This window comes from Melopsittacus undulatus, chromosome 1, assembly GCF_012275295.1.
Source record: "Melopsittacus undulatus isolate bMelUnd1 chromosome 1, bMelUnd1.mat.Z, whole genome shotgun sequence".
Taxonomy (NCBI): Eukaryota; Metazoa; Chordata; class Aves; order Psittaciformes; family Psittaculidae; genus Melopsittacus; species Melopsittacus undulatus.
In genome coordinates, this window is record NC_047527.1 from 103,315,783 (window position 1) to 103,341,718 (window position 25,936).

The 25,936-nt window shown below is 45.4% G+C and overlaps 1 protein-coding gene and 1 long non-coding RNA gene across 12 annotated transcripts in view; one reads left to right on the plus strand and one right to left on the minus strand.

Moving 5' to 3' along the window:
* ACVR2B (activin A receptor type 2B) overlaps positions 1-8,173 on the minus strand; it is a 94,984-nt gene extending 86,811 nt beyond the window's left edge. Inside the window, exon 1 of the mRNA XM_005150027.3 lies at positions 8,083-8,173. Within this exon, the coding sequence (XP_005150084.1) occupies positions 8,083-8,134 (52 nt within the window). The 5' untranslated portion in view covers positions 8,135-8,173. The remainder of the gene's footprint in view (positions 1-8,082) is intronic.
* A 1,273-nt stretch (positions 8,174-9,446) lies between these two features.
* On the plus strand, positions 9,447-25,104 carry LOC115946673 (uncharacterized). 11 transcript variants are annotated; one of them, XR_004549635.1, is made up of 6 exons: positions 9,447-12,096; positions 21,311-21,404; positions 21,632-21,862; positions 23,880-24,104; positions 24,281-24,334; positions 24,431-25,006. It is a non-coding gene; the product is annotated as an uncharacterized lncRNA (long non-coding RNA). The 11 variants fall into 11 exon arrangements; XR_004080722.2 differs by adding an exon at positions 25,015-25,104 and having other exon boundaries at positions 23,880-24,581; XR_004080724.2 differs by lacking the exon at positions 24,431-25,006 and adding an exon at positions 25,015-25,104 and having other exon boundaries at positions 23,880-24,334.
* Positions 25,105-25,936: the final 832 nt, after the last annotated feature.

The following is a 25,936-nucleotide window of genomic DNA, read 5'->3' on the forward strand; positions in this document are numbered from 1 at the left end:
TTGAGCATCTGCAAAGCTCACAAGCTCCTCCAAGAACAGTACCATAGTCTCCTTACAACTTTAATAGCGTACAGCTCAGCTTGCTGCCTCAGAGAAAAGCCTGAATATTAGCTATGCAAAATTTAAAAGCCCCCCTTTCCCAGAAAAAGAAGTATCAATGACAAACAGGGCAACTGGAAAGGGGAGTTTTCAGACAGCTCAGCCAAACTGCACCAGCCTACAGAAAGAGCCAAGAGCCAAGCCAGAGACTGTAAGACATGGGAAGAGCATTAAAAAGGTTTAAAAAGCCCAAAATGCCCTCATTTTATGAAATGCTTTTTAAAAGTCACAAAAAGGAGACAGAGCTTGATTGAACATTTCTTCACTTCAGACCCATAGCTGCATTCCTCCCTCCCCAGGAATTCAAAACTGTCTCCAGAGGTAAATTATGTATAAGCAAAATATTCCTAAAAGCCAAATTAAAAAAGCTGCACACATTACACAAGGCCTTTTAAATACATAATGTCAGAGGAAAGAAGGGCTAGCCACCTAGATTGACCATTTGATAGATCAGGCACAAATGGAACTAACTTTATCCCTCTCACCCACTCAAAAGCTTATAAACTCACACCTTGAAGCAATAAATTAGGAAGAAGCACTACACTAGCACCACAGGCACCACACAGAAAATTTAAACTTCTACTACTAGTTAGAAAGCAAGTTTGACAGTGGGAAAAGCTTTAAATAAAATGTATATAGTCACACTACTAAGACACTACAGAGTAGCATCAGCTACCACAGACTTAAAAATCACAACCTTTGCCACTGTGGGTTTGGGGCTCATTCAGCACAGGCTCAGGATTTTGGATCAGTCTGGAAAGTGCCAGAGACACACTCATCTCTCTATTCCACTGCCAACCTTACTGGAGGATTAATGCACACCCTCTGCTCTTCTTCTGCTATTACATAATGGTACGTACTAGACAAGAAGAGTAGAGTTCAAAATCCACATCTTAATTTGCACAAGTATCCGTTTAGATTAAAATGTATGTAGCTCACACTGTAAAGCACTTCATCTTTTCATGAATGCGCTTAATTCTCTTTAAATAAAGATTATGAAGTCATACAGATCTATTAGTATGAGACCAAGACAGGACAAATAAAACAAAATTATACCTCTGGTTTCATAAATATACCAGAACACTCAATTTTTCTCAGCCGATTTCATTCTAGGTGGGCAACAAAGGACATTGTGGTGGCCAGAGCTCCAGATGTGAACCCAAGAGGATGGGGAGAAACGCTCCTGCCACTGACTCTCAAGATCTCAGTGAAATGCCTGCCATAGAAGTGGTGGGAATATCCGATAAACTTTTATTACATCCCATAAATTACGCACTATAGGGGCAGGATGCAGACATCCACAGATACAAGTTTTATGTCTAACAACTCCTGTGCAAACATTTTAACAGGCTCATTTCAGCTCCTTAATACACCTCTGGTTCCCAAACCCATCAGGTCCAGGCTGCCTCCTGCCCAGTGCCTGCAAGGCAGCCCTGCCTACACCGAGCCCCATGCCTTCCTCCAAGCAGCCTCCTGCCCACAGAACTCTCCTCCAATACAGAACCAAATCTGTGATGAAATGGCACAGCAAGCTGGAAATTGCAGAATTATTAATGAGAAACAGGTAATTCACATCTTCCTCCAGCAACAGGGTCACTCCTTCCATTATATTTCTTCTCTATTTAAATTTACAAACCTGTGTGCATGAGCCAGTCCCTGTTTGCAAGCAACCCAACCTAAGAGGAGAGGATCTTCTCCAAGAGCCAAATACATCAACCACCTCCGAAGTCACCAAAAAATAAATGTAAATCACATAAGGTGGGTAGAGCACACTACCAGGTCAAAGCCTGATCTCACCCAATACAGAAACACTTCCTCATGTATTTTTGGTATAGGTACAAAACATTTGGTGTGACCCTGGGTGAGCCACTTGACAATGCAGCGTGGAGCACTTGCAGACAGTAATGTTTTCTCATACTTGGCCCCCTCTGCTCAGTGTTTTTGGGGCAGGGACCTTCTCTTGACACAAACAGCACTTTCCAAAAGAGAAGCGGCGTTTTTCAAGACATCTAGACATCAGTAACATCTTTTTCTTAAGTAGCATGATGGACCAATGCCACATGCAATAACATAATCAGGGAGACAAGACTCAAATACTGGCAAAATAAGAGGCACTTGTGAGCTAGAGGGAAGCATATTATTATTTTCTGTGTACACTGACAATTGCTGCTTTTAACTTCTAGTTTGAATTGAAGCTATACTGTAGTGAAGGAGGAAGATGACAGAGTGAAAAAAGAACATGAAATTGGTGAAAAAGACCAACGGTTGTATTTATATCTAAGGATACAATGTGCCGAGTCTGCAGAATGCAGGCAGAGTGCATCTTTCATTTACTTCTCTGCCCCTCTGACTTCCATGGCTACAAAGAAAACTTACACAGGAGATTTGGGAGAGGGAAATTATGTACATTATTTTTAATATACCTTAAAGGAACAAATGACTAAAGGGATACAAAATTATTTCAGAATGAAGTAATAATGAAGAGATTAGACATTAGTTGATCCTCAGTGATTAATGAAGGGGAAAGGCAAGGGAGAGGAAAGCTTATACTGGTCAATGTTGCGGCCACAAACACCTCTCTTACACATCCAATTTCACTGATGTGAAAATCCCCACGTGAAGAAACAGGCAAAAAAAAGAGCTGAAGTGGGAACAGGGTGCAGAATGCCAAGTGCTACACTGAATAATTCAGATCCAGGCACTGCTATTGGCCAGGCAAGAAAATCACACCCCCCTGCTAGTTTTAAAATCAAAGGCCAAGGAAGGATAAAAGGGAAAGACAACACCTCTTTAAAGCAGAGATTACTCTCTGCAGTTCCCATTTCCCAACTTCCCACAATGTTTTGTTAGGCAAGAGCACTGGAGCTGGGGTACCTCAGTAGTGCTGAGGCATGGCACCACGATATTCACAGCTGACCAAAAGCCTGGATAACACTGATGCCTTTTTGACAGCACTCCTTCAGCCCAACAGCATGAGAAAGCCAACTCTGAAGCAGGTACTGACCCAACAAAACCAAACTGACTTCATAAGAGTTGCCTTTGCAAGACTTTTCCAGCGCATAAGCAGTTCTTCAGTCACTGAAGCTGAAGGCAAGACCTCATTAGGGCTTTCACTTGGGTCTATGGTACCAGTGAACCCAAACAGGTTCTCTCCCCTGCCTTTGCCCTTCCCAATCACAGCAATGCTTCTTCAGCACTGGCCAGTGGGGCTGCATACACAGATTTTCACGTGAGGGATGGGAAGCACCATAATGAGAGGCTGTGCGCCTGGTGCAGTATTCCATGGAAAAGGGACATCCAGCAAATTACCTTGCCTTGGTCATGCATAGCTAGCAGCAGGCAAGTTAGCAAGTCACTTCCACAATTTTCAGACTACAGCTACTGCGTTAAGCTTGAAATAACCGCCCTGGGTGTATTTGGTAGAAAGATGCTATATATTCTGGAGCTTGAAAGATGCAGTGCTACTAAAATCCCATCTGACCAATCTACTGCAGCTCCACATGGTCAACTGCTACAAACATTAAATTTTAGAAACACTTCTCAAAGTAGGTCCTGATATTTGACACCCAAAACACCTTCCCCTACAAAGCCCAAAAGTGGAATAACTTCGTCTCCTATTTATTTTACCTTTAAGGTATCCTGGCTTTCTAGGAACAAGCACCATGTGGACAGTGCACACAATTACACCTTTGCTGGATGCCCAGCCTCAAACCATCTCTTCCATTGACCTCCTTCCCTCTTGATGAATTAAGATAGACATCCCTTGGTTCCTTTCACAACTGCAGCGCTCTTGCAGAGGAACCCAACCCTTGGACAGGCACTATGTAAATCACAGCAGCAGGATTCCTGGGCTGGTCTCATTATCCCATTACCATCACTCCAAAACCTGCCCCTCAGCCCAGATGAGAGGCTGCCCTTCCATCTCAGCCTGTGTGCCAGTCCTGCTTCCCAGAACTGGTGAAGTAAGGGAACCCCTCTAAGTGAGCCGCAAAGTGAGGAGTGCATGTGTGGTGGGGAAGGGGAGGGAAACAGTGGGAGGGAGAGAACAGAACAAAATAAAAAATAAAAAAAAATTAAAAAGAAAGGAAGGAAAGAAAGAAAAAAAAGTGAGGCTGGCCTGTTTCTTTCTTCTCTACCATCTATTCAGTGGCAGCAGGGGAGGTCTACAACTGTTGTGTCATGTAAAGCACAAAAAAAACCTGACAAGCGTGTTTTAGCTGATGGAGACCAGAGTGGACAGGAGGCTGGTGACAGCTCAAATGCAGGGAGTAAGAGACCTCCACTTTAATTGCCTGTTTCTTACTATCTCATCAAACAAGCAGGAGCGTTTGAGCCTGGATGGGCTGCTCGAAACCACAAGAAATGGCAGAAATTTCAGTGTGTAAATACTTCAGCTAACTACCCAGGCTGACAGAGATTCTCACTCCTGTCCAGGGATACTGAATTTTTAACCATGCCTCATCCATAAAAGCCTATACCAAAGGGAACATGCAGAAGATGCTTTGAAATGGTGAAGGGAGGGAGGGGGGAAAAGGGAAGTTAAACCACAGGCTGGGCAGGACCTGGAGAGGTGTTTATAAATAAAGGCACTAAAAATAATACACTGCACACTCGCATCTCTAACATAGCATTTTCTTCTCCACAGAACTGTGACAATGGTTATCTCGGTGGTATAATTATCTAGATTTGATGACAGATTAAAAAAATGTATCTCTCAAACACCTGTTCAAGAGTTCTGTGTTTTTAAAGGCCATTGCCATTAACCTTGGGCCATGCACTTCATTGTGTTTAATTAGCAAGCTAATGAAGCCAGTTTTATTCCCCTTCTCAAGCACAAGAGGATAAATACAAGACAGTGAAAGAGGAGACCAGATCCATTTGCAGCACAGTTCATTGCTGCATGGCATTACTTAAACTTGCACCAAAATAAAAGTAATGCAATGGCTCGGGAAAACGTGTTAGCAATGCATTCTGCAAGACAAATCCTTTTACACCTTCTGTATTTTCTAAAGCTCATAGATTACAACATGACTTCCGAACATTTGGGCTGCAGGAAAATTTGCAAACAAAGGGCTAAAAATGAACATAATGTTTTCCTCAATGAATCCTCAGTATTCCAAAAATTAAGCATAACAGATTTCTTTCTTTCTTTTTGGTTTGTTTTTTTTCTGCAAAGAACAGCAGCCCGTGCTTGCTTTGTTACAGCCAGCCAAGGTAGCGATGAGAGAAGCATCAACAATGGAGGTCAAGCGATTTTCGAAAAGCCCACCACTTTCTCAGAGTCCTAACGTGTACACACACACAAAAGGCATACTCCAAGCAAAGCCGGGTGCTACGAATCCCAGCAACACATTGCAACTGTGGGTATCTGGGGTTGGTTGTTTTTTTTCCCCTGACTGAAGAGCTTTAGGGAAAACTGGACAATGAAGATCACGTTGATAAATACTCGTAAATAAAAGCTTTAAAAGAGAGGGAGGGATTTACAGAATTGCTAATGCACTGATTTAATGATTCCAGGGGACCTTTCCAAATAAACAGAATTATATTCATTTTCTAGGGTTTCTGTACTCTGTTTTCAGGGGGAGGAGAAAAAGTCAGCATAGTTATGCCCTATCACGTTATCCTTTTCGTAACATGATACATTTAAGAAGCTTTCGGGGTTAATTTTTTTAACGCAATCATTTTTTCTCCTCCAACTTCCATTTCTACCACTATATGCACACGGCCATAGGATCGGGTTAAAAAAAAAAAACAACAAACCAAACAAAACCCCAACCCCACACCCAAAACAAAAACAAAATAACAAAACAAAAAAACCCAACCCGGAAGCCATCTCTTTTATTGAATCACCCGAGATAAAAGGATTCCAAGATATATGGAAAGAAAATACATTGACCATAAATCTCCTTTATGCACATAATAGAATTTTCCAGCCAAGAGAGCTGTTGTGATGATAGCAACGGCGAGCACCACGAATACTGATGGCACACACGCACACACACACACACACCGCCTGCTTCTTCCAAAATACCTGCTCTCTCCCTCAGCACTGCTATGTAAATACAAGACCGCACAACCCCCTTCCTCACACACGGAAACAAAGCTGCGTACAAGTGTCCCAGCGATCAGATAAAAAAGCCCAAGCTGGCTTTGCTCACCATCAAATTAATTTTTTTTAATTTATTTTTATTGCCCACTCCCTTTTCATTGCCTTCCCCTCCCCGCCTCACACTTTCGGTGTGACTTAAAAAATAATTAAGCGATGGCAGTGTTTATAATGCCAAAGGCAGGCGGTGGCAGCGCATATTTAATGGGCACTCGGAACAAAGGAAGCCCGGCTGCAGGAGCGCCCCGGGGCCGGCCCCGCCGCCGCCCTCCCCGGGCAGCCCCTTCCCCAGGCCGGGGGACACGGACACGCGGGGAAGCCCTCCCACTCCCACCCACTTTGCAATACAATGAAGCCGCGATGGCAAAGCCGCCGGGAACTCCCCGGCTGCCCATCGCGGAGCAGGGAAAGGGCACGGCTGCAGCATCGCCGCCTCCCACACCCTGCCCCCGGGAAACCCTCGGCCACAAGCAGCACCCCTCCCTGGCCACAAACAGCCCCCCCACCCCACAGATCCAACCACCAGCCCCTCGCCCCGGGCTGGGAAATGGAGGTACCGAAACAAGTCACTGCGGAGAGCCGGGGCGGGGGGCTCAACCCCGGAGGAGGGAGGGGGGGGGGGTGTCAAGGGGTCGTGGTGACCAACAACGGGGGAGGGGGACCGGGGAGGGCAAAATTGCTGCCGCCACAGTTTGTGTTGGGGAATGTGCATCAACAATAAAAAAGAATAGAGAGGAAAATAATAATTACAAAAATAAAAACAAGGAGGGAAAGGGGGGAGCGTGGGGATTTCAAGCGTGCCCGCGTTTTTAGTGCTGGGGAGGGAAACAAGAGGTTCTGACCTCTGCCCCCCGCCCCCCCCCCCCCCGCGAGGGCTGTGGGATGGGGCACCCCATGGAGAACACACACACCCCCCCCACGGAGCGCTGCCTGGGGCTCCCACAGCTCCTCCAGCAGTGCCCGGGCTTTCAGCTAACTTCCACCCCGCGCCCCCCGGCAAAACGCGCACCCCAGGGGTTGGAGCCTAAGTTTGGGGTCCAGCCCAGTTCCACAAAATGAATAGGATGCAAAACACACTAAACAAACACAACCCCGCCACAAAAGCGCCCTCCCGGGGGATGCTCCCCCAGGCACCCCCTTCCCGCGCCGCACACCCCCTTTATCCTAACTTTCTCCCAGCTCCCCCCAGCGCCAGCCAGCCCCAAACGGCTCGTTTCGCGCTAACAGGCAAACCCCAGCGGGACCGCGGTAGCCGGGGGGCTGTGAGGGAGCGGCGGAGGGGTATCCTCTGAGGAGCAGGGGGGAACTCCTCTCCACCTCCCTTACACACCCGCAGCCCGGCAGGAGCGAGCGCACACATGGCTACTACCTGAGCGGCCCCGCACCATTTCGGAGCAACCCCCAGGTCTCCTCCCGCTGCTCCCAACTTCTCCACACACACACGACCCCCGCAACCTCTGCGGCTCCCCCTCAGCCCCACTCCGGCAGCACCGGCCCCGAAGTAAATGCCCGTTTTTGTAAAGTTTCCTCGATATCGCGGCGTGTTTACATTGCCATTAATTCCCACAGGCTGCCTGAAGGGAACAAAAAGCAGCAGCACGGGAAGGCTCGTCCTGTGAGCAGGGAGAAAACGGAGGAGGGGAGTGAGGGGGTGAAAAGCAAAAAGAAAGAAAGAAAACCAAACAACCCCCCCAGTAATAATAAAGCAAATGAAGCAGACGGCAGCGGTGGGGCTATTCCCCAGTTCGCAGGCTCGCTGGTTGCTCTGCTCTGTTTCGGAGGGTGGCTGCAAATAATTGCACGGCCCATTCAATTCTGCATTTGGAGAGGCGACCGTAAGCCCCGAGCGGGAGGTAAACACACCGAAATGCACTTACCTGCACAGAAAGTTCCACAAAGCAAGGCGAAAGTCAGCCACGAAGCAATCATATTCCTTTACTTTTTTCTTCCTCCTCGTGTGCCGCTCTATCCCCAAGGGAAGCAAAAATAAAAATACGAAGATCGAGAGAGTGAAAGAAGGGGGGAGACGCGAGGCTCTGCCCGCGCTCTCTCGCGCTTAAAAAAGAAAGAAAAAGAGAAAAGGGGAAAAAAAAAAGGAAAAAAGGCAAAAATCCTGGGGGAGGGGGGAGGGACGGGGGGGAGGGAGAGAGGGGAAAAAAAATCGGATTTAATTCCTTCGCAGTTGCAAAATGTATCCAGTGGAGAGGAACAGCCCCGGACGGTTCGACCTGCTCCTGCCTGGCCCCGGCATTCGCTCCGAGCTTTCCAAGAGTTTCTTTCGCTGGGCTTTTGTGCTGGGAGCTCGGCGTGCACCACACACTGACTCCCCCCTCCCCTCACCCCCTTCTTCTCCTCCTCCTCCTCTTCCTCCTCCTCCTCCCAACCCAGCCCCTCCGGCTCCCCCAGCACTACGGGAGAGCGCACACGCACACGCGCGCGCGCGCACACACCCCCCCCGTCCCCCGTCCCCGCGGCGGTGCACGCGCAGCCCCCCGTGCAATGCACGCGCAGCCCCGCGCAAAGGCGCGCGCGCGCACACTCACCCGGGGCCGCGCTTCCCCGCGCAACGCACACGCGCTCCCGGCGCCGGCAGCGAGCGGGACTCTGAGAGGTGACCGGGGCGCGGAGCGGCAGGCAAGGGACCGCGGAGGAGCCGCGCAGCCCCGGCAGCGTGGTGGTGGTATGGGGGGGGTTGTGGCTGCGGGCCGCGGCATCGCGGGCTGCGCGGGGCGCGGAGCGAGGGGGTGGCGGACGCGGGGCTGTGACGGGAGTTGCCATGTACTGGGGGGGGAGGGAATAAAAGGAAAAGGGGGGAAAAAAGAAGCAGCTGGGGGGAAAGGGGAGGTTTGTTGTGTGTTGTTGTTGTTGTTGTTGGAGGGGGGTTTAATAATTAAAAAAAAAAAAAGCTGAACCGGTTCCAAAATGGCTTCTAAAAAAAGGGAGAAGCCAAAGCGGAGCCAGCGGGGAAACCCGGATGTTTGATACAAAGAGGCTGGAGCGGGGCGGAGCGGCGCGGGGGCTCCGCGGCCGCTGAGTGGGGAGCGGCTCTGCCCGTCACGGCCGCGCCCCGCAGAGCACCGCCCCCAGCGGGGAGATCCGGGGGGGCTTGGAGGGGGGGCGGCAGGGTGCAGGGAGGGGAGAAATGGGGAGCATGGGGTTGAGGGGTGAAGCTTCCTCCTCCAGTGCCCACCACCTTTCCGGAGCTGAGAGGAGGACGGGAAACCCCCCCCGGGGGTGGGAATATACCCTGTCCTTATGGATAAATAATCCTTCTCTTCCAGGTTGGTGAAAATGTGTTTTCTCTACTCTGAAACCCCCGCACGAAAAAAGCCCTTTGACCCCCAGATCTTGCAGTAGCGATGGCTCAGGGACAGTGTCCAAGAGTGCCAGGGCAGAAGGGCCACCTAGGCAGAATCAATTCCCAGGCAGCTTCAGGGTTAATAAGGTTTTCTTTATTGCAGGGATTACAGGAATTGAACTCTCTCCACAACCTGTTTTAATAATAACTAAATAATATGATATTAGGGAGCACCACAAGGGGAAGGAAGAGGAACAAAAGACGCTGCAGTTGGGTCATTCCCAAGGCTTGGAGTCTGCAAGGTCCACTGGAGAAAGGGCTGCAGCACAGATGTGCAGCTCCCGCACACAGTGATGAATCTCAGGTCACCTCCCTCCAGTTTGTGCTATGGGGTGTAAGGTTGAAAATGTTTCTAAAAGCGTTTACTTTTTCCTGTGGATGGAGAGAAAACAGAATAATTCATTTTCAAAGTTTGAGAAGTGTTTTGTTTCAAGAAGAAATAAGTAGATTTACTTTTGCAGTAAGAAGTTTGCAGGAAACTTCAGGAATCTTTTGTAAGGGCTTGTAGCGTCTTGGAAGCTGGAGTCTTTATATACATACAGCACTTGCGTAACAACGTCTTAACTGTGAATGAGATTCCTAGGTGCAGTTGCAATAAACTGATTAATAGTATCATTCATGGTATCATACCTCATTCATATGTTCAGTGTAAGTAAAGAGGAATACATTGGCAGGAGCATAACGGTTGTGACTTCAAACACGATACTCTTGGGGGGAAAAGTTACAGCTAAAGCATGCACCACTGGGCAGTGCAATTGGTAAAGCTGCAATAAATGTTCAAGAAAATAATTTGTGGAGTAAAAAGCAGCAAAAACAAGCTCACAAAGAGCTAGTGCTGGGCAGGTCTCTGGCACGTTACCCAAGGTGGGTAACGTTACCCAGTTAGTCAAACCGAGGATGGAAATAAGAAGGAGACATGTCTGTCAGTCAGATTGTTCAGGATGACCCCTACTTATGCATAAACAAGCACCCACAAGTAGGGTTGTGTGTTTTTTTAATCTGGAGACAGCAAGGACTGATTTTTGTCACCAAACACTCGTGGGACAAATCACTGACAAAAGCACACAGAAAGCAGAAGGGAATAGAAGATGGTTAAATGAGAAGGAATGTCTTTGCCATGGGCTGCAGCTGCTTGGAATGCATTGGGATCCTCAAGAGAAGAGACAAGTAATGGGTCAGTATTTCCTATACGGTTGCTTATTTCATTCAAAAGCAAATAATGGGTCATTTCTGTGTGTTTCATTCAACGAATAAGTTACTTGAACTACCACATGGCTGAAGTATGGAGAAATGTGTGGGGCAATAAAAAGACCCAGTGTTTCACTGTGCCGGCATCCCCACAGTTAGCTAAAATGAGACATCTAGTTCATACCAAGAAAATATTAGCCCTCGGGAGCAGGCAGCTTGGCTAACGCAGTGATCGGTTGCGCTGTGTCCCTGCCCAAACTTAAATGTTCCCTGGCCAGCGCTGCTCCTATTTTTAATCTCTGTGCTATGAAAAGCCCTGTTCCACAGTACCTGAATTTGTGCTTTATAGGCAGAGACTTGGGAGCACGTTTATCACGCGGCTGTCATTGCTTTTGAGGAAACCGGTCCAGAGTGCTTGGGTTGTTGTCCTGAAGCCACCCAATATGACGTGGCCCTTTGCTCTCGGACAGTGTGCTGCTTCACGGCGATGCTGTGAAGAGCAGACTGACAGAGAGCTGGACCCAGGGCAGTTTCTGCCCAGGGATAAATGATACCCTGATTTCTCATTTATTAAATTGCAGCCCGTATTGTGTACATTGTTTCACAGGGAGATGTTTACCCTGCTGAAAAGCTAAAATGTTTTCTCTCCTTGCAACATAAAAAGCCCAGGAGTGAGTATTGTCACCGGAGATAATGTTACAGCCTTAGCAAGATGGCACTTCAAAACTTCGTCAGCCTCCAAGAATTTCGGAATAGCGATGAATGAAGGTAACAAGTGTTAAGAGCAGGCGGTGCTTGCAAGAAGTGCCCTCACAAGCCGTGTTTTCAAGAGCTTTTTTCTGTTCCCAGTTACCATTAGAGCTGCACAGCTGGGACCATTTTTAAATAATTATACTTACCAGTTAAAAACCCTCACATGCTAAAATAAATTTTAGCTAAGATGGCTTTGAGCTTTGCAGCCTCATATGACACTCCATCTTTCTCGTGTGACTGTTGTAACAAGTCAAATTCATGTATTTTGATACCCGGCACATGGTAAAGATACTTGGATCACTTAAGCCTGTACAAAACTGCAATGCTCGCATGTCATTTATCTTAAAATCCTATTGTGGCTCTCGTGAAATGTAACTTCTTCAGCGAATGGAAATTTATACTGGCAGAGGTGTTATAAATCATGGAAAATACTCAGGGAAGGGGACCCAACGCTTCCTTTATCTCTTCAAGTATTCAGTAACAGGAATTTATTTTTCAGCTTGGCATTGGTTTGTTGCAGGTTACAGAGCTTTGGTGCAACCAAAGGGACCCGTTTCCAGTCATCTTAACCAAAACTGAATAACTGCAACAGGTGAGACATGTGCTTGTGGCTCCTAGATGGCAAACTGGTTCATAGGCTGCAGTTTCCATATCAGTTCCTAAAGCTGCTTGTAGGAAATCACCCAGCCTAAAAAACCTCCTGGATCCCAGCTTCTACATTCCCATTTCAAAATGCATGGATAAGAGAAAACAATTTATATTCATAACCTTAAGTAAATAAATTGTCACTTTAACTACACATTTTATTGTAATTAAATGCTTCTCAGTAATAAGCAACTTACACTATGAAGGAGTTTCCTAATATAACAGTAAGCTAAGTTCCCGGTTCTGAGCAGAATTAGGAAGCTTTTAAAAGCACAGACCAATTAATATGGCAGAGCCATGTTGCAGTTCTCAACATGTGGAGGAAAGGTGGTTTTGCTAGAGAACTTTATCCTTATTTTCCATTGCTGTGTGGTCAGCACCTCACCTGCAGGATTTCCCACTAGGATTTATACCCAGCATTAGCTTGACTCTGCTTCTGGTGGCTTTGCCTGACTCGTAGCAGGAACAGACCTGAGGCAGATTTAAACCTTCCCCAGCTTTCTAAGGACTCGCTGCTGTCACCTCTCCATAATGCAGCTACAATTAACTTTGCTGGAATTTCTATATTTGAAGCAGCTTTAAATTAGAGCCTGAACTTACAGACATGGATGCAGATGGTCTTTGCTGCTGTCTGTATGAGCCCTTGGTTTTTGCACTAAAAAAGCCCACCCACGTTGACAAATTTGCCCTTTGCGGTCTGGCTTCAGTGCAACCAGTAAAAATAGCAAGTGATACGACAGACAGAATGGGCCCTAAACTATATTTTTGATTGCTTTTCTTAGCTCTAGACTAAAGAGCAAGGCATCTGATGTTGACAGATTAAAGGGGAATATACCAAGCAAAGGGATCTGCTACCAAGATGCCCATAAACTGGCAGTTCTGCCATCCTCCAGAATGTGAATTCTTCCTTTGGTTCTTAGTTGTATTTTGATCAAAGTGTAAATACCAGCACCTGGTACATGTCAGACAGTGTCAGAGCCGCATACCAAAGCTTTCTTCAGGTTCAATCTTTAGCGCTGCTTTACTCATCCATGGATTTTGTTAGGACTTCTGGGACATAGCTCATTATTTTTACCACTGTAACCAGCAGAGTGGCCATATCATCATTTCCCCTTAAATCCAGGAGAACAAGTCTGGCCTATTGGGCAGGGAACTTAATTGTGAGAAGGCTCTGGAGAGTGATTGGCACTGGATGATAGCTGTACTATTATCATGTTACTGCCCCTGAAAAGGAGGATCCAAGCTCTAATGCATACCCTCAAGTCCCGCCAGCTCAACGGGTACCAAAGCATGCCCACACTTGAGCTGGAGACTTCTCTGCTCAGACAAGGAGGATTACGGACATCATATGACTAATTCTGCAATGACGGTGTATGCTTAATTGGTAAAGGACTGCATTTTCTATCTTTTTTTAACCCAGGACATAGCGTCAAAGGTCTGCCTGATGTTCGAGGTTCATTTCAGGTATTTGCTTCATTGAGATTCACTGTACCTAAGGTTACTGTGACCTCTGGCTTTGTCTTGTCTTCAGCACTATGAGAAGCCAGTATTCAAATTCCCCTGAAACGTAAGGCTGTGCTGCTCTCACAGCTCACAAAGAGCCTTCTCTGAACCTCAGGTACAAAAGCTTTGGCTGTTGCAAAAGCCAGTAGCCAAGAGTCACAAAAAGCATGATATTTATGTAATTGAACTACGGTACCAAACTTTAGACATTGATTCTAATGTCCTGCTTTCAAGATCTCTGCCTCAGTTGCTCTGTAAAATGCAAATACAGCATTGGTGATGCTTAGCTGATTAAAAGAAATAAATACTTCTCTAACTTCTAAGAGTGTGTGTTGCAGGGAGTTGAAGTCAATGCATCTTAAATTCAGTGGAAGATGTTTTTACCAACCATTCAAACAGATTACGAAGAGCCACAGCGGCAAAATCCCTTCTGCTTGAAATGTTAAGACTGCCTGGGTGCCTGTCAGGAAAATGTCCTCCAGAATTGGGGGGGTAGAAACACCAGAATCACTTCTTGGTGCCAATGCTAGTGACTGTGACAGCCTCCAGTAATGGCAACCTATTGTTTTGCTCTGTGCCCATAAAGCACTCTGTCCTGCTTCCTTCAAAAGCTGAAGGTAAATAAATACGCGTCCCATCATCTGATCATTTTGCTTGCATAGAAGTCACCTACAGAGCCTTTACATGAGATGGACAAGCAGAAGGGCAAGAAAAACTCTTCCCATCCTTGGTGTAAGGCCAGCTAGTGCACAGTGCTGCAACCTTGGGGCTCAGAAGCTATTGAGTCACCCTGGTTGTTCCACTTTTCTGTGCACAACAGCCGACATTGCTGATACCAGCTGGGGGTGGCAGGGGAAGGGCAAGGTGTTAAACCTCTGTGCTGGAGTGTGTTTGGACCAGGCTAGGGCAGCGTTAAGTGCTGCATTCTTTTGGGTGGCTGTCAGCATGTTCCATGGGGGTTTGCCACACCTAAAAAAGAGCCTGCAAATACAACAGAACCCTTGAATCTGCAGATTGAGAACAGCATGTTCAGTTACTGCCCTTGGACTGTTCCTTAGCCCCATCCATTTATAAGTTACCGTCATCTGTAAAACAGTCCAGTAGGTATTTACCCACGTTGTCTTCAGCTGTTGATGTTTACCTGAAAATGCAATGTAGGTGTTTTAAAGTGCATATGGTGGCTACAGCAGCCTAGAGCAGAGGCTTGTTGTCTCTCCAGCCCCTCACATATCTCCCTCCCCAGGTGTTCCATGGGCAGAAGAACATCTTTTGAATTCCAGTATTCTATTTAAAAGCCTAGACTTCGGATTCTTGCAATCTGGTGGCAAATTAAGCTTTAACAATTGGAAGGTTCATATGGAGGTGCTGTGCCCCTCTTTGAAATGGCTTTGCCTAAGAAAAGCATCTATGTCCCTCCTGCAGCCAGCCAGAACACACTGCAGGCTTTACTTCCACTACTCTTACCTGTGGCCTTGTGCCTCCCAACACACAGAAGACATGTACGGAAGAGCTAACAAAATACATCCCGGAGTGTTTGGTGTATTTTTAGAGTTTAACCCAGATTATTGGCCTTTGTCCCAGATTTCAGTGGTTAGGGTGTAAGAATGCCCAGTGAGGCCAAGTGCTTCCTGCACTGCTCTCAGGAAGGCTTTAATCACAAAAAGTACCCTCTCAGAGAAGGCAAATAATCAAGCTTTTGTGGCAAATACTCTACTGCCAGTAACAGGAGGTGGTAAACACTCAAGACTACAGTATAAATAGAGCAAGGCAGATGCACTAAGCTTTAAAGTGCAACATTATTGTGTTACATGGTATTGGGTAATGAACTGGACATCACTAGCAAGGTAGTTTTCCTTTCATCTTTACTGGGACCGGAGTTTGTTTTTTATATCATGAAGTTTCTGTCCTTGCTGCTCATCAAGGGAAATGCTGGTGTAAACAGCCTGGATTAAACTCTTCCCACACTGTGGCAGCTGGCAGTGCGCAAGTGGGGATATTCAGGTGCCATCCAGCCTATCCTCCTCACTTAGGCAGCACCTATTCGACCTAGCTCTTCCTGCAGTGCTGGGTACTGCATGGTGCTCCAGGCTCTTACTGCATCATGAGCTTTGCCTGCACAGTATCTTCCCTCCTGTGTAACCTCAGCCTGACCTGCTGCAGTTTGGTCCTCGCTGAGCATGTTGGGGAGGGATTGCCCCTTTTCTCTCTGCTCCAGCCTTTTCACCTTAGGAGATGGTCTCTTTTCAGCCTGCCAAACCCAAAACAGGCCAATTCATTTGTCCCTTCCTCATATTTCTGGCTGCACAGCATGACCCTTGCTCCATCCCTCAGGTTGCTTAGCCATATCTCAGGGGCTAAATTCACTTGCTGAAGTCCTAGATTTCCCATGCTACCATCTCTGGCATGCGCTCCTTAGTTCTGAGGGATGTCTCTAGGTTCAGCCCTCCAGTTACACTGCAGGTCTTTGGGGTCATGAGGGGCTCCCTGACAGACTCATCCAAGTAATTTCTGGCTTTCGTGGACTTCTGCTTTGGTATTACCTTTTTACCTTCCTATCAACTACTTATTGCCCAGCTGCCCTAATACCCTATCTAAGGCCGTTTCCTTAGCTTCATAGCATACAATATACCACATGTCATAAAAAGTACAAAATATAGAAACTATTCTGTTAAGAATCCAGCAACTGTTCATCAATTCTGTAGAGAGGCAGGAGTGACATATTGCCAATACAGATGCAGGTAAAATCTTGCTGCGCTCAGTCACGCTTGTGCTTTCTTTCCCAGTGCTCCCCAGCATTCAACTGTTGGACATTTTGGCATATTATCAGTGATAAATGTGTTCACAAGTGAGAGCAGCCAGCCCTGCAGGCTGTGATGCCAGGGTATTGTGGGTTCCTGGCATGGGCAGAACGAGACAGAGATATTTTTGTAGTCAGCCTCAAGTTTTTATCTATTTATAGGTATCTTGGTGACCCCTAAATTGGGATTAGGTCCTTTGGCAGGGAGACTGCGCTGCATTTCCTGGCCCCTTATCCATTCAACACTCTCTTGCTCTCAAAAGCCGCTGATCTTGTCCTTTATTTTTGCCACCAAATGCCACTCATTTGGGTTGAGAAGCAGGAACAGGCAGCAGGAAAATCATCAATAATCCATCAAGCAACCAGTCTCATTTTTAATCCCATTTTTTTGGCCTGTGGATGCTGTGGGGTGGTACACAGACCCTTAATTGTTCACCTACAATAGTTTAAATGATTGCGAGTGGCTACACCAGATTTGAAAATAATTCAGTAATAATAGAGGGAGAAGATTTTTCTTAAAACGGGTAGCATAAGACAAGAATGGAAAGGGTGCAGGACCCTTGTGGCAGAAGTACTGGTTGGGGGTATTCTTGTGGCCTGGGTTTCAGCTCAGTCTTCTGCAGGATCTCTGATAGGCTTTGCTTTACTTAAGAGATAAGTCCTGATCAGAATGGGAGCAGCAGGCTTTATACACAAAAGTAATTAAAATGTTTCACTCCCTGGCAGGGGAGTTAAAATCAATTTCTCAAATACAAGATGAGAAGAAACTGGCCAGGCTGCTGCCATGCGGAAAAAAGATCCCGGGCTGTGATGCTTGGGAGTACAGCAGAAATCCAGTCCTGCAAAAATCCTGTTCAGAGGCGCATGCTGCAGAAGGCACGGGACAGTCTTTCTATTAAACTTGGCAATGGTGGCGTCTTGGCTCAATAACAATTTCCACACTTCAGGAAAGATATGGGTCAGCAGGGAAAAAGCCCAAAGAGGTGCAAAAAGAATGATTGGAGTTGTAGAAAACCTGCCTTTGAGGAAAGGCTGAGAAAGAGAGAAGTGTGTGGTCTGTAGAGAGGACCAAGCTGAGACAAAGCAAGTGGCCAAATACATACAAGGCTGAAGCAAAGAGGAATAGCACAGTGTGTCCTTGTACCTTCTGCAAGTAGGGTGAGTAATGGCCTTTAGCTCCAGCAGAAAAGATCATAGAATCATAGAATAGTTAGGGTTGGAAAGGACCTTAAGATCATCTAGTTCCAACCCCCCTGCCATGGGCAGGGTCACCTCACACTAAACCATGTCACCCAAGGCTCTGTGCAGCCTGGCCTTGAACACTGTCAGGGATGGAGCATTCACTACCTCCCTGGGCAACCCATTCCAGTACCTCACCACCCTAACAGTGAAGAATTTCTTCCTTATATCCAATCTAAACCTCCCTTGTTTAAGTTTTATCCCATTACCCCTTGTGCTGTCACTACAGTCCCTAATGAAGAGTCCCTCACCAGCATCCCTATAGGCCCCCTTCAGATACTGGAAGGCTGCTATGATGTAGGTAAAAGATCAGGAAAAGCTTTGCAGTGCTATGGATAGTTCAGCGCAGGGCTATTCCCACAGGCTATTGTGGAATTGTCAATGCAGGAAGGTGTTAGTCAAAGATCTTGCAGGGATGGTTGAGTTGATTGTACTGGGAGCCTCTTAGAAGGCTTTATCAAACTACTTCCTCCAGTTGCCACTGAAATCATTGCAATTCAGCGCTTCAACATTTGAGAAGACCCGCTACAATAGCAATCGCCTGTTTGCAATCTAGTGCATTGCCAGAGCAGCCACATGCATATTTAGCTCCTAGGACTGTAGGGGTGCCAGAACAAGCTAAGAAATAAATTTGCTGTAACCATAGAAGGTGGTTACTCTAGAGCATTGAAAGTCCAGTCTTTGACAAAAAGTGCTGCACATGAGCTTTTCCATGTAAAATAATGCAGGGAAATCTCAGTTATGTTTAGTGTTAGAGAAGCACAAAGGAAATTTCATTAGAACCCACCAACAATGATCTGTAATAAAGGGAACAGGAGCAATTTGTGAGTTCTCAAAAAACAGGGTGTGTTTCTATTCGGCCCTGTCCTCATTGTCTGCTGCTGTACTGTAGGACATAGATTCCTTCAGAGAAGGATCTGTGCCTTCTTGCTCAGTTAGCTCTTACACATCACGTTTTATTTGCTAGGAGACTTGAATAATGAGCAGCAAACACTCTCGTTCCTACTTTAAACATGTGGAAACTGCAGTACAGAGAAATAAAATGACTTGCGCAGGGTCACAGAGCAATTTTGTGGCAGGGCTACTACCAGAACCCAGCTCCCTTGCTCCCAAACCCATGTGCCAGTCTTCTGCTCTTCATTGACCCATAATTTTAATCACCTTCCAAAGAAGTCTAATAGGCCTCTTGCAGTTGACTTCCATGGCTATAATGCCAGGTATCAAATGAAGTCACTGGGAATATCAATACAAAAGAAGTCAGTATTAGATGCAAAGAAAGAACTGATGGAAGGGAAAAAATAGATTTTAGAGAAAAGGGAATAAGTTCTAGTGCTGCTTCCATAATATCATTCCCCCTTTAATTTGTGCCTGCTCAAAATTAAAAAAAAAATAGATTGCTAATATTAATAGATGAAATGAATCTTGAATTTTATAATAGTGGAGGAAATGAAAGGACCAAAGTAATATTGTGTTGTTAACTGAGATTTTAATAATGATTCCGTCCTCAGTTGGTGCATTTATTCCACAGAAAGTAAATCATTAATGAAGAGGGAAAACAGTTTGATGATGATGGATTTTTGAAAGAAAAGTTCAATTTTGCTTAACTTCTAGAAACTCTGAAATATGTCTGGAGCTCTAAAACTTGAAGACAAACACCTCAAAACCACTCCACAGACTGCCTCAGGTAGGATGGTGCCATGCCCATGGCTTCACTCTGATAGAGCTCAGGTGAGTGGAAGAGGATGGTCAGAAACATTGGGTTTGATGGGGGAAGAAAGGTTTGAAGTTTTGTTGTTAGTTGGTTGTATTCTCATAGCTATTTCTGAGTAGCATCTGGAGAGCAGTAAGAACATCATTCTCACCTTAAAACAAAGGAGATCTAACCGGGCTCATCCTGTGGTTTCCGTGGACTTCTGCAAGATCTCCTTCTACTATGTCCTCCACAAAGGGTGGGTGGGCTGAAACAACTCTGCAGTGAGTGTGTTTGACTTCCCAAGTGAAGAAGTAGCACACCAAAGCTAGCATGTCCAGTGGTAGCTCTTGAGCTACCCACCACTATATTCAACCACCTTCAAGGAAGCCCAGAAAAAGGGCTCCCTAGGGCAGCAGCCCATATCACACCAAACTCCTGGGTTCAAAATGTTGAGCATAGGGAGGATCACAGCAGTGGAGAAGAAAAGCATCTGTGTACCTGGGATTTGGTGCCTAAGAAAAGGAAAAGGCAATATGGGACATACATGCCTGCACATGCATGAAACATATGGGGGAAAAGACAGAATTCCCCTGATTACTTAAGGAGCACAGCACCCCAACAATGAATGTAGAAATATGCAAATTAAATGACATTTTGTGTTTAAATTATCAAATCAATAAGGAGACATAAACATTAAACAACATTATATGAGAGCCTGGAGTGTCACCACAAAAATTAAGTCTATGTAATTAAAAGTACAATGCAATTTATTTTTATATCGTTCTTCATTCAAATCAACAAATCTTATTACTTGCCCAAAAATGTAAAGCAGGCTGCAAACTAATTCAAAAGATGAAGACAAAGTGGCTATTGAAAAACCTATGTTTCTTGGTCCCTTATAACTAGCAGCAGTGATGATTTAATATTGTAACTACTGTAATAGGTTATACTGCTGAAGAAAAGTACATTAATTACTATAAGGAACCTAAAAAAATATCTAATTAAGAAGAATAAAATCATTCTTATTGACTGGGAAAAATAAAACTATGTAAAGGGAAATGAAGGATGAAAAAACTGAAGGAGCACAAGTATTAATAAATGTGGTCTGTGCAGAATAGAAAGCACATTTCTGCAGTTGCTGGGGGGGGGTGGACTTGAATCTGTCTGGAGATCATGGTTTGCTGTGGCTAAACCTCTTCACTGGTATCTCACCTACTAGAAGTACCTTCTAATTAGCTGCAGCACAGAGTTTGCTCTGAGTTGAGCTCAACATGTCCATGCAGAGCCAGTCCCACTGGCTGTGTCTGAAGCAACAGACTAAGAACATGAGATTGCACTGCATTTCTGAATATAGCATGGGTAACAAAATAATTGTCTCAATAGCTGGCATCCTTCCTAAAGAGTCACAGAGGATGCATGTAATAAAACAGTCTTGTGCCCCAAAGCATGCAATACATTATGCCTGGGGCCTGGGGACACCATAGGAATGAATTGCCATGGGCAGATGCAAATCTGCCTTTCAAGTAGCCACAGCTCTTTAAAGTAATTTAAAAGGAACCTTTCGGTATGAAATATCCACCACCTTATTTGTCCAGCCATGGCTAAGGTCTTTTGACTTTATCCCCAAGTAGACACCCTAAGGAAGCACACCAGCCCATCAAGTACCTTCACGGGATCCCCAGGGATGCAGGGCTGCTTTGGGAGCAGGTTCGTCTTGTATCAGCCAGAAACGGTGGCCAAAAATATTAGGAGGTGTTTGACTATCTTTTCCAGATGTGAAACTGGATGAGATTGTGTGTGGTTTTGTCATTGCTGGGGCTGGATTCTGGGGCTGTGATTTTGAGCTTTCATCCCAATTTAGAATAACAGCATGTTTATTTCATGCTCTTGATCATTCTTGTGATGAGAAAACTTTTTTTTTCTGCCCAGCTTTACTGCCCTCATTCTTAAAGATCCCACTGATGTCAAAATGCCTGTGGATGCTAAAAAGAAGGGGGAGGATGAAATAGGGTCAACAGCTACAGTAAGTGTTGAAACAAATGCATGCAGTTTAATTACTTCAGCTGATACTGGTAGTATTAATGCCTTTTCAAGACAGAAGTTATCCTTTGATCACTTATATTTACTTCACATTAAGTATAGACTACAGCACTTTGGCCAGTTAACTTGTACTGGATCCAGTAACTTTTACATCATTAATATCTCCAAATATGACAAATTGGTAGTATAAATTTTGCACAACCCTTCCAGGATTACAAATCTTCATCAAATGCAGGAGGAATTGTCTAAGGAATAAGGACTTCAAGATCCAACGAGTGTGTATCGTGCCAGAGAGGAAGAAATTCGCTGAAGTCTGTGCACCAAATTATGCTCTTATGGATATGTGCTTGCACAGAAAGCCAGCGAACAGACACTGCAGCACCTCAGCTATATTTTGGTGGTATCACTGTCACAAGAGTTAACGCAGCCTTCTGCTCAAAGGTAAGCACATTCTCCTTTCCCACCTTCACCCACAGGGAACAGGGTTGCAAAGCAATAAGCGTAGTTAGGGGTTGTTTGAGGAAGGCTTGGTTGATTTGGGGTTATTTTGCAGCACAGAAACATCCAAGCAGTAATGCTTGTTGATTAGCAAAGCATTTTTATGTTTAAGTTTGCAAAAGACACAAAGATTACTCATGAGAAGTATCCCATAGACCAAGGGTGGCAGAAACAGCCTTTAGTTATAAAACATAAAAAGAAGCAAAGATTAAATTCACCCTTTGAGAGAAAGATAAATAGGGTTTTTATGTGGTAGCATCTGAAGACCATTGTATCAAGACATGCCATATCCTAAATGCTTTACTAATCCAAGATCCATAGATATGAGACCTTTGTATAGTCTAGCCTGTGCCCCTGCACAGCCAGACACCCAGGGCTGATGCAATCCCAATGCACAGCTCACATACTGCATTTTGAATGATGTGGCTATGACTCAGGGGTGTAGCCGCAGGGGGTTGGAGCCTGGGGACACATGGGAGGGCCTGGGGCTGTGGGCTGTTGGTCAGGGATGGAATGTTTTAGCCACCTGAGTATGGAACTGCCACTCTCCTCTGGCAGCCTTCATCCCAGTCAAAACTCTCTTTACACTGCAGGATACAGAGTGAGCTGTACCTGCAAATGCCTGGGATGCATCAGGGCAATGGAAGGTCATGAGGGCAGTGGGGGGATTAGACTCACCTTATCTCAGAGTAGACTCCTAAATGCGAGCTGTCACACTGGGCTTTCCAGGAAGCAAGAAGAAATAAATGGGTTTATTATGCAATTCATCTGCTGGTTTAACCATCTACTTTAGGAAGAGATGAATCACCATAGACTCCATCGACTGTATTGACTGGCTCTCCATTGACTAGCAAGGGAACCACAGGTGACTAGCTCAAGTGCTGATTTCTGCTTTAGTCAGGCAACCCTAGAGTGCCTTGTGCCCGTAGTGTGAGACTTGGCTACTCTGAGTAGCTCAGACTGTGGCATTTTAGTCAATAACTTTTGTGGCAAGCGCAGTGTTTATGGGGAAGTGACACCTACCAGGTGGAGTTTGCAATGGAAGTAGACGAGAGAAATAGTATGTGGGAAATAGAGGTGCCCCATGATGAGTAGGGAATAAAGTCTGTTTCCTTTTGCATTGCATCCCTCAAACCTTGTGTTTCTTATGGGAGGTTTCCATGTCTTCACAGAGAGATTAGTTTATGTGTCAACTAATCATACCAGTGTTTAGTTCATGCTGATTTCTGTCATTTCTCTTCTGCAAACTGAAAGGGTCCTGTTGAAGCCGTATCTCATCCCCCTGTGGCTGTTGCTGCACTGTATCCTCAGTGCACTTCTGAGGCAGTCTTGGGTCACCAGGAAGGAAAGCCACTGGGTCATCAAGAAAGTGTACGCTTGCAAGAGAATAAAAAACCATCAGCCTGTGGAGTGTATGGCATTAAAAGTAAAAAACAGCCTACACATGTAAGAGCGGCAGCCTCTACAGTGTGGTGTACGTCCACACACTTAGTCCGTTGTTTCAGAAATCATCTCCTTTCGTCTGTGATCACTCTTGACTGTTTGCAGTCTGTATGCGTTGACGTGCATGGAATATTACTATGAAAATGTGCATTCTTGTTAATAGGTATAGTTTAGGATGATTGTTAGCAGAGCATAAGGCCTTATTGATTGAAAGTGGCATATGGCAAGGATGTATAATGATTCACTTTGGCTGCTAGTTTGAAATCCTATTCATGGATGAAAAAAACCCACTCTCCTTTGCAGTCAGGCTTCATTCTTTTTGCAGTGTGTTTTTCAAACTGGGCCATTTCACAAGTGATCCATAGGAGAGATTTCCTGCTCTCCTGGGTGTGTGCTCAAAGCTCTTTTCAGTTCTGCAAGGGCAGGTCACAAGAACAAAAGCTGAAGTTATCATATACCTCCCTTTGAGGGAAAGGTTGGTTGTCTTGCAGCTCTCTCCTCTAAAACTTCTTTTCAGGGCATTTAGTGTTTATGAAAGCTAGTGGAATTGAAAACCTGATGCATGGTACATGACAGCGAGAGGAATAGCTGGAGCTATGTCCATTTTCCAGCAGCACACCTTGGCGCCTGGTGGGAGAGTGAGTGAATCCCCACTTGTGGCAACAGCCTCCTGGAAACGTTTTTGACATTTTTGCCATTGCATTTGTGAAAGGTGAAGGTGCCAATGCAAGCTGCAGTAAAGGTGAGTGCTCCTCTAGATCCAGCTTCTCTTCACCATGGGGAAAAATACATGTTACATGGAATTAATAAATACAAAGTAATTAACACAGTGAAGGCAAAGCAGTTGAAGTATTAATATATGTGAACTGACAGAGGTAAGTCCTGAGGACCTCATCCATCTTCTGTGTGTGTTAACAGGGCCAAGGGAAGCTGGAGTTGTCTCCCCTGGTTTGCCATGAGTAGACTGACAAGGTAAGCACAGACCTTGCAGCTCGGTAAAGATGGCAGCTTGTGAGTCCTGAATGCCCCGCACCACATAACTGAGGGATGTGTTGTATCTCAAAACAGGTGTCCTGGAGGGCAACAGCTCATAACGACATTGCCCCAGTGCATCGTGCAACTGACGTTAATACTGATCCCAGTGCCTGCTCCCCCACCACTGCCAGGAGGGCAGTGCTATGAAGGGTTTTGCTAGGTTGGTGGAGCCATGGTGAAAAAGGTGATCCCAGCAACCTTTAGGAGCTATCATGCCACCTTCACGGTACAGGGAAAATCTGCAGGGACTGGTCCTAACCTACCAGTAGATCAGCTCATCTGGGAAGATACCCAATGTAGGGAAAGAGTGTGATCTCTGTCCATTCCTATAGCATTGCAAATCCCCCTGACCTTTGTCTGGCTGACTTAATGGTATATACTTGGTGATATCTGAACACTTTTTTTGGCAACAGCACCAAGAATGATTCAAATAGCGTTCTCCTCACTGTTGGAGGTACGGCCCTGGTGTTTCCCTCCCAGCAAATAAAGAGGAGAGCTTTCATATATGTGTCTTCTGGGGACCAGTGCTTTCTAGGAATTGCTTACAGAGAATTAAGTAACACATTTGATTGTCATCCAGAAGCCCTGGGCTTACTACATGATCTTCTTTTTTCCAGGGAGATACTTCTTCAAGATGGTCTTGAGGATTTGCCTGTGGTAGGCAAAACAGGGCTTCCTTGAATAAAATAACTCTGAACAAGCAAATAAACTGAATGCCTTTCATTATACCTGTCACCAGTTTATTTACTCCATGGCCTCTTTCTGCCATAAAAGTCTTGAGTGATTTCAGCATACTAAAACATCTGCACTCATTTTCAGAAAATAACAACTGCCAATGTATGAACTCACTATTTTCTCAGAACGCCTATTGTTCAGTGTCCGACCCTTATTGTTTCTCATCTCCTGTGAGTGGTTTACAATGAAATCCACTTTATTTACAGTGGAAAGCAAAATATGTCAGAGCAAGACAATCGACTATAAGCTTTCAGTCAATAACAGCTTATTTTTGTTCATGCTAAAATGCAGTCATTTCTTGCATTCATTGAAATTGGTGGCAGAATTCCCATTTGGAGGTGTCTGTTTGGTCCTGTGCCAGATCCTGTGCTCCTGCTAAGCGTAAGCTAGTATGCCTTACATTACACCTTCTAAAACTGCATCCAGCATGCACAGATTATCTGACTTATCTCTTCATAGGCTCCATAAGCCATCCTGCAGTGAGTGCTCACAGTTTAAGACCTTTTATCAGGACAGTACTTCAGCATTGCTCAGCTCGTTTGCTGATTAGGTACCTTTGTAAGAGATTGAGCTGTTGACAGGTGAATCATCTCTGTCCTACAGTGTTTCAGTCTTTACTCTTGGTTTGTGGCCAACATCAGCTCCCGCTGAAGGTCTTTCTTATATAGTTTTCCAGTGAATGCTTTACATGGGGTCATCACATCTCAGAGAGAAACACTGAATAGCTGAAGCATACTATTAAGCTTCTTAAAACATCAGAAAAACAATAATTTTGACAGAATAGATGTTAATCACTTATATAAA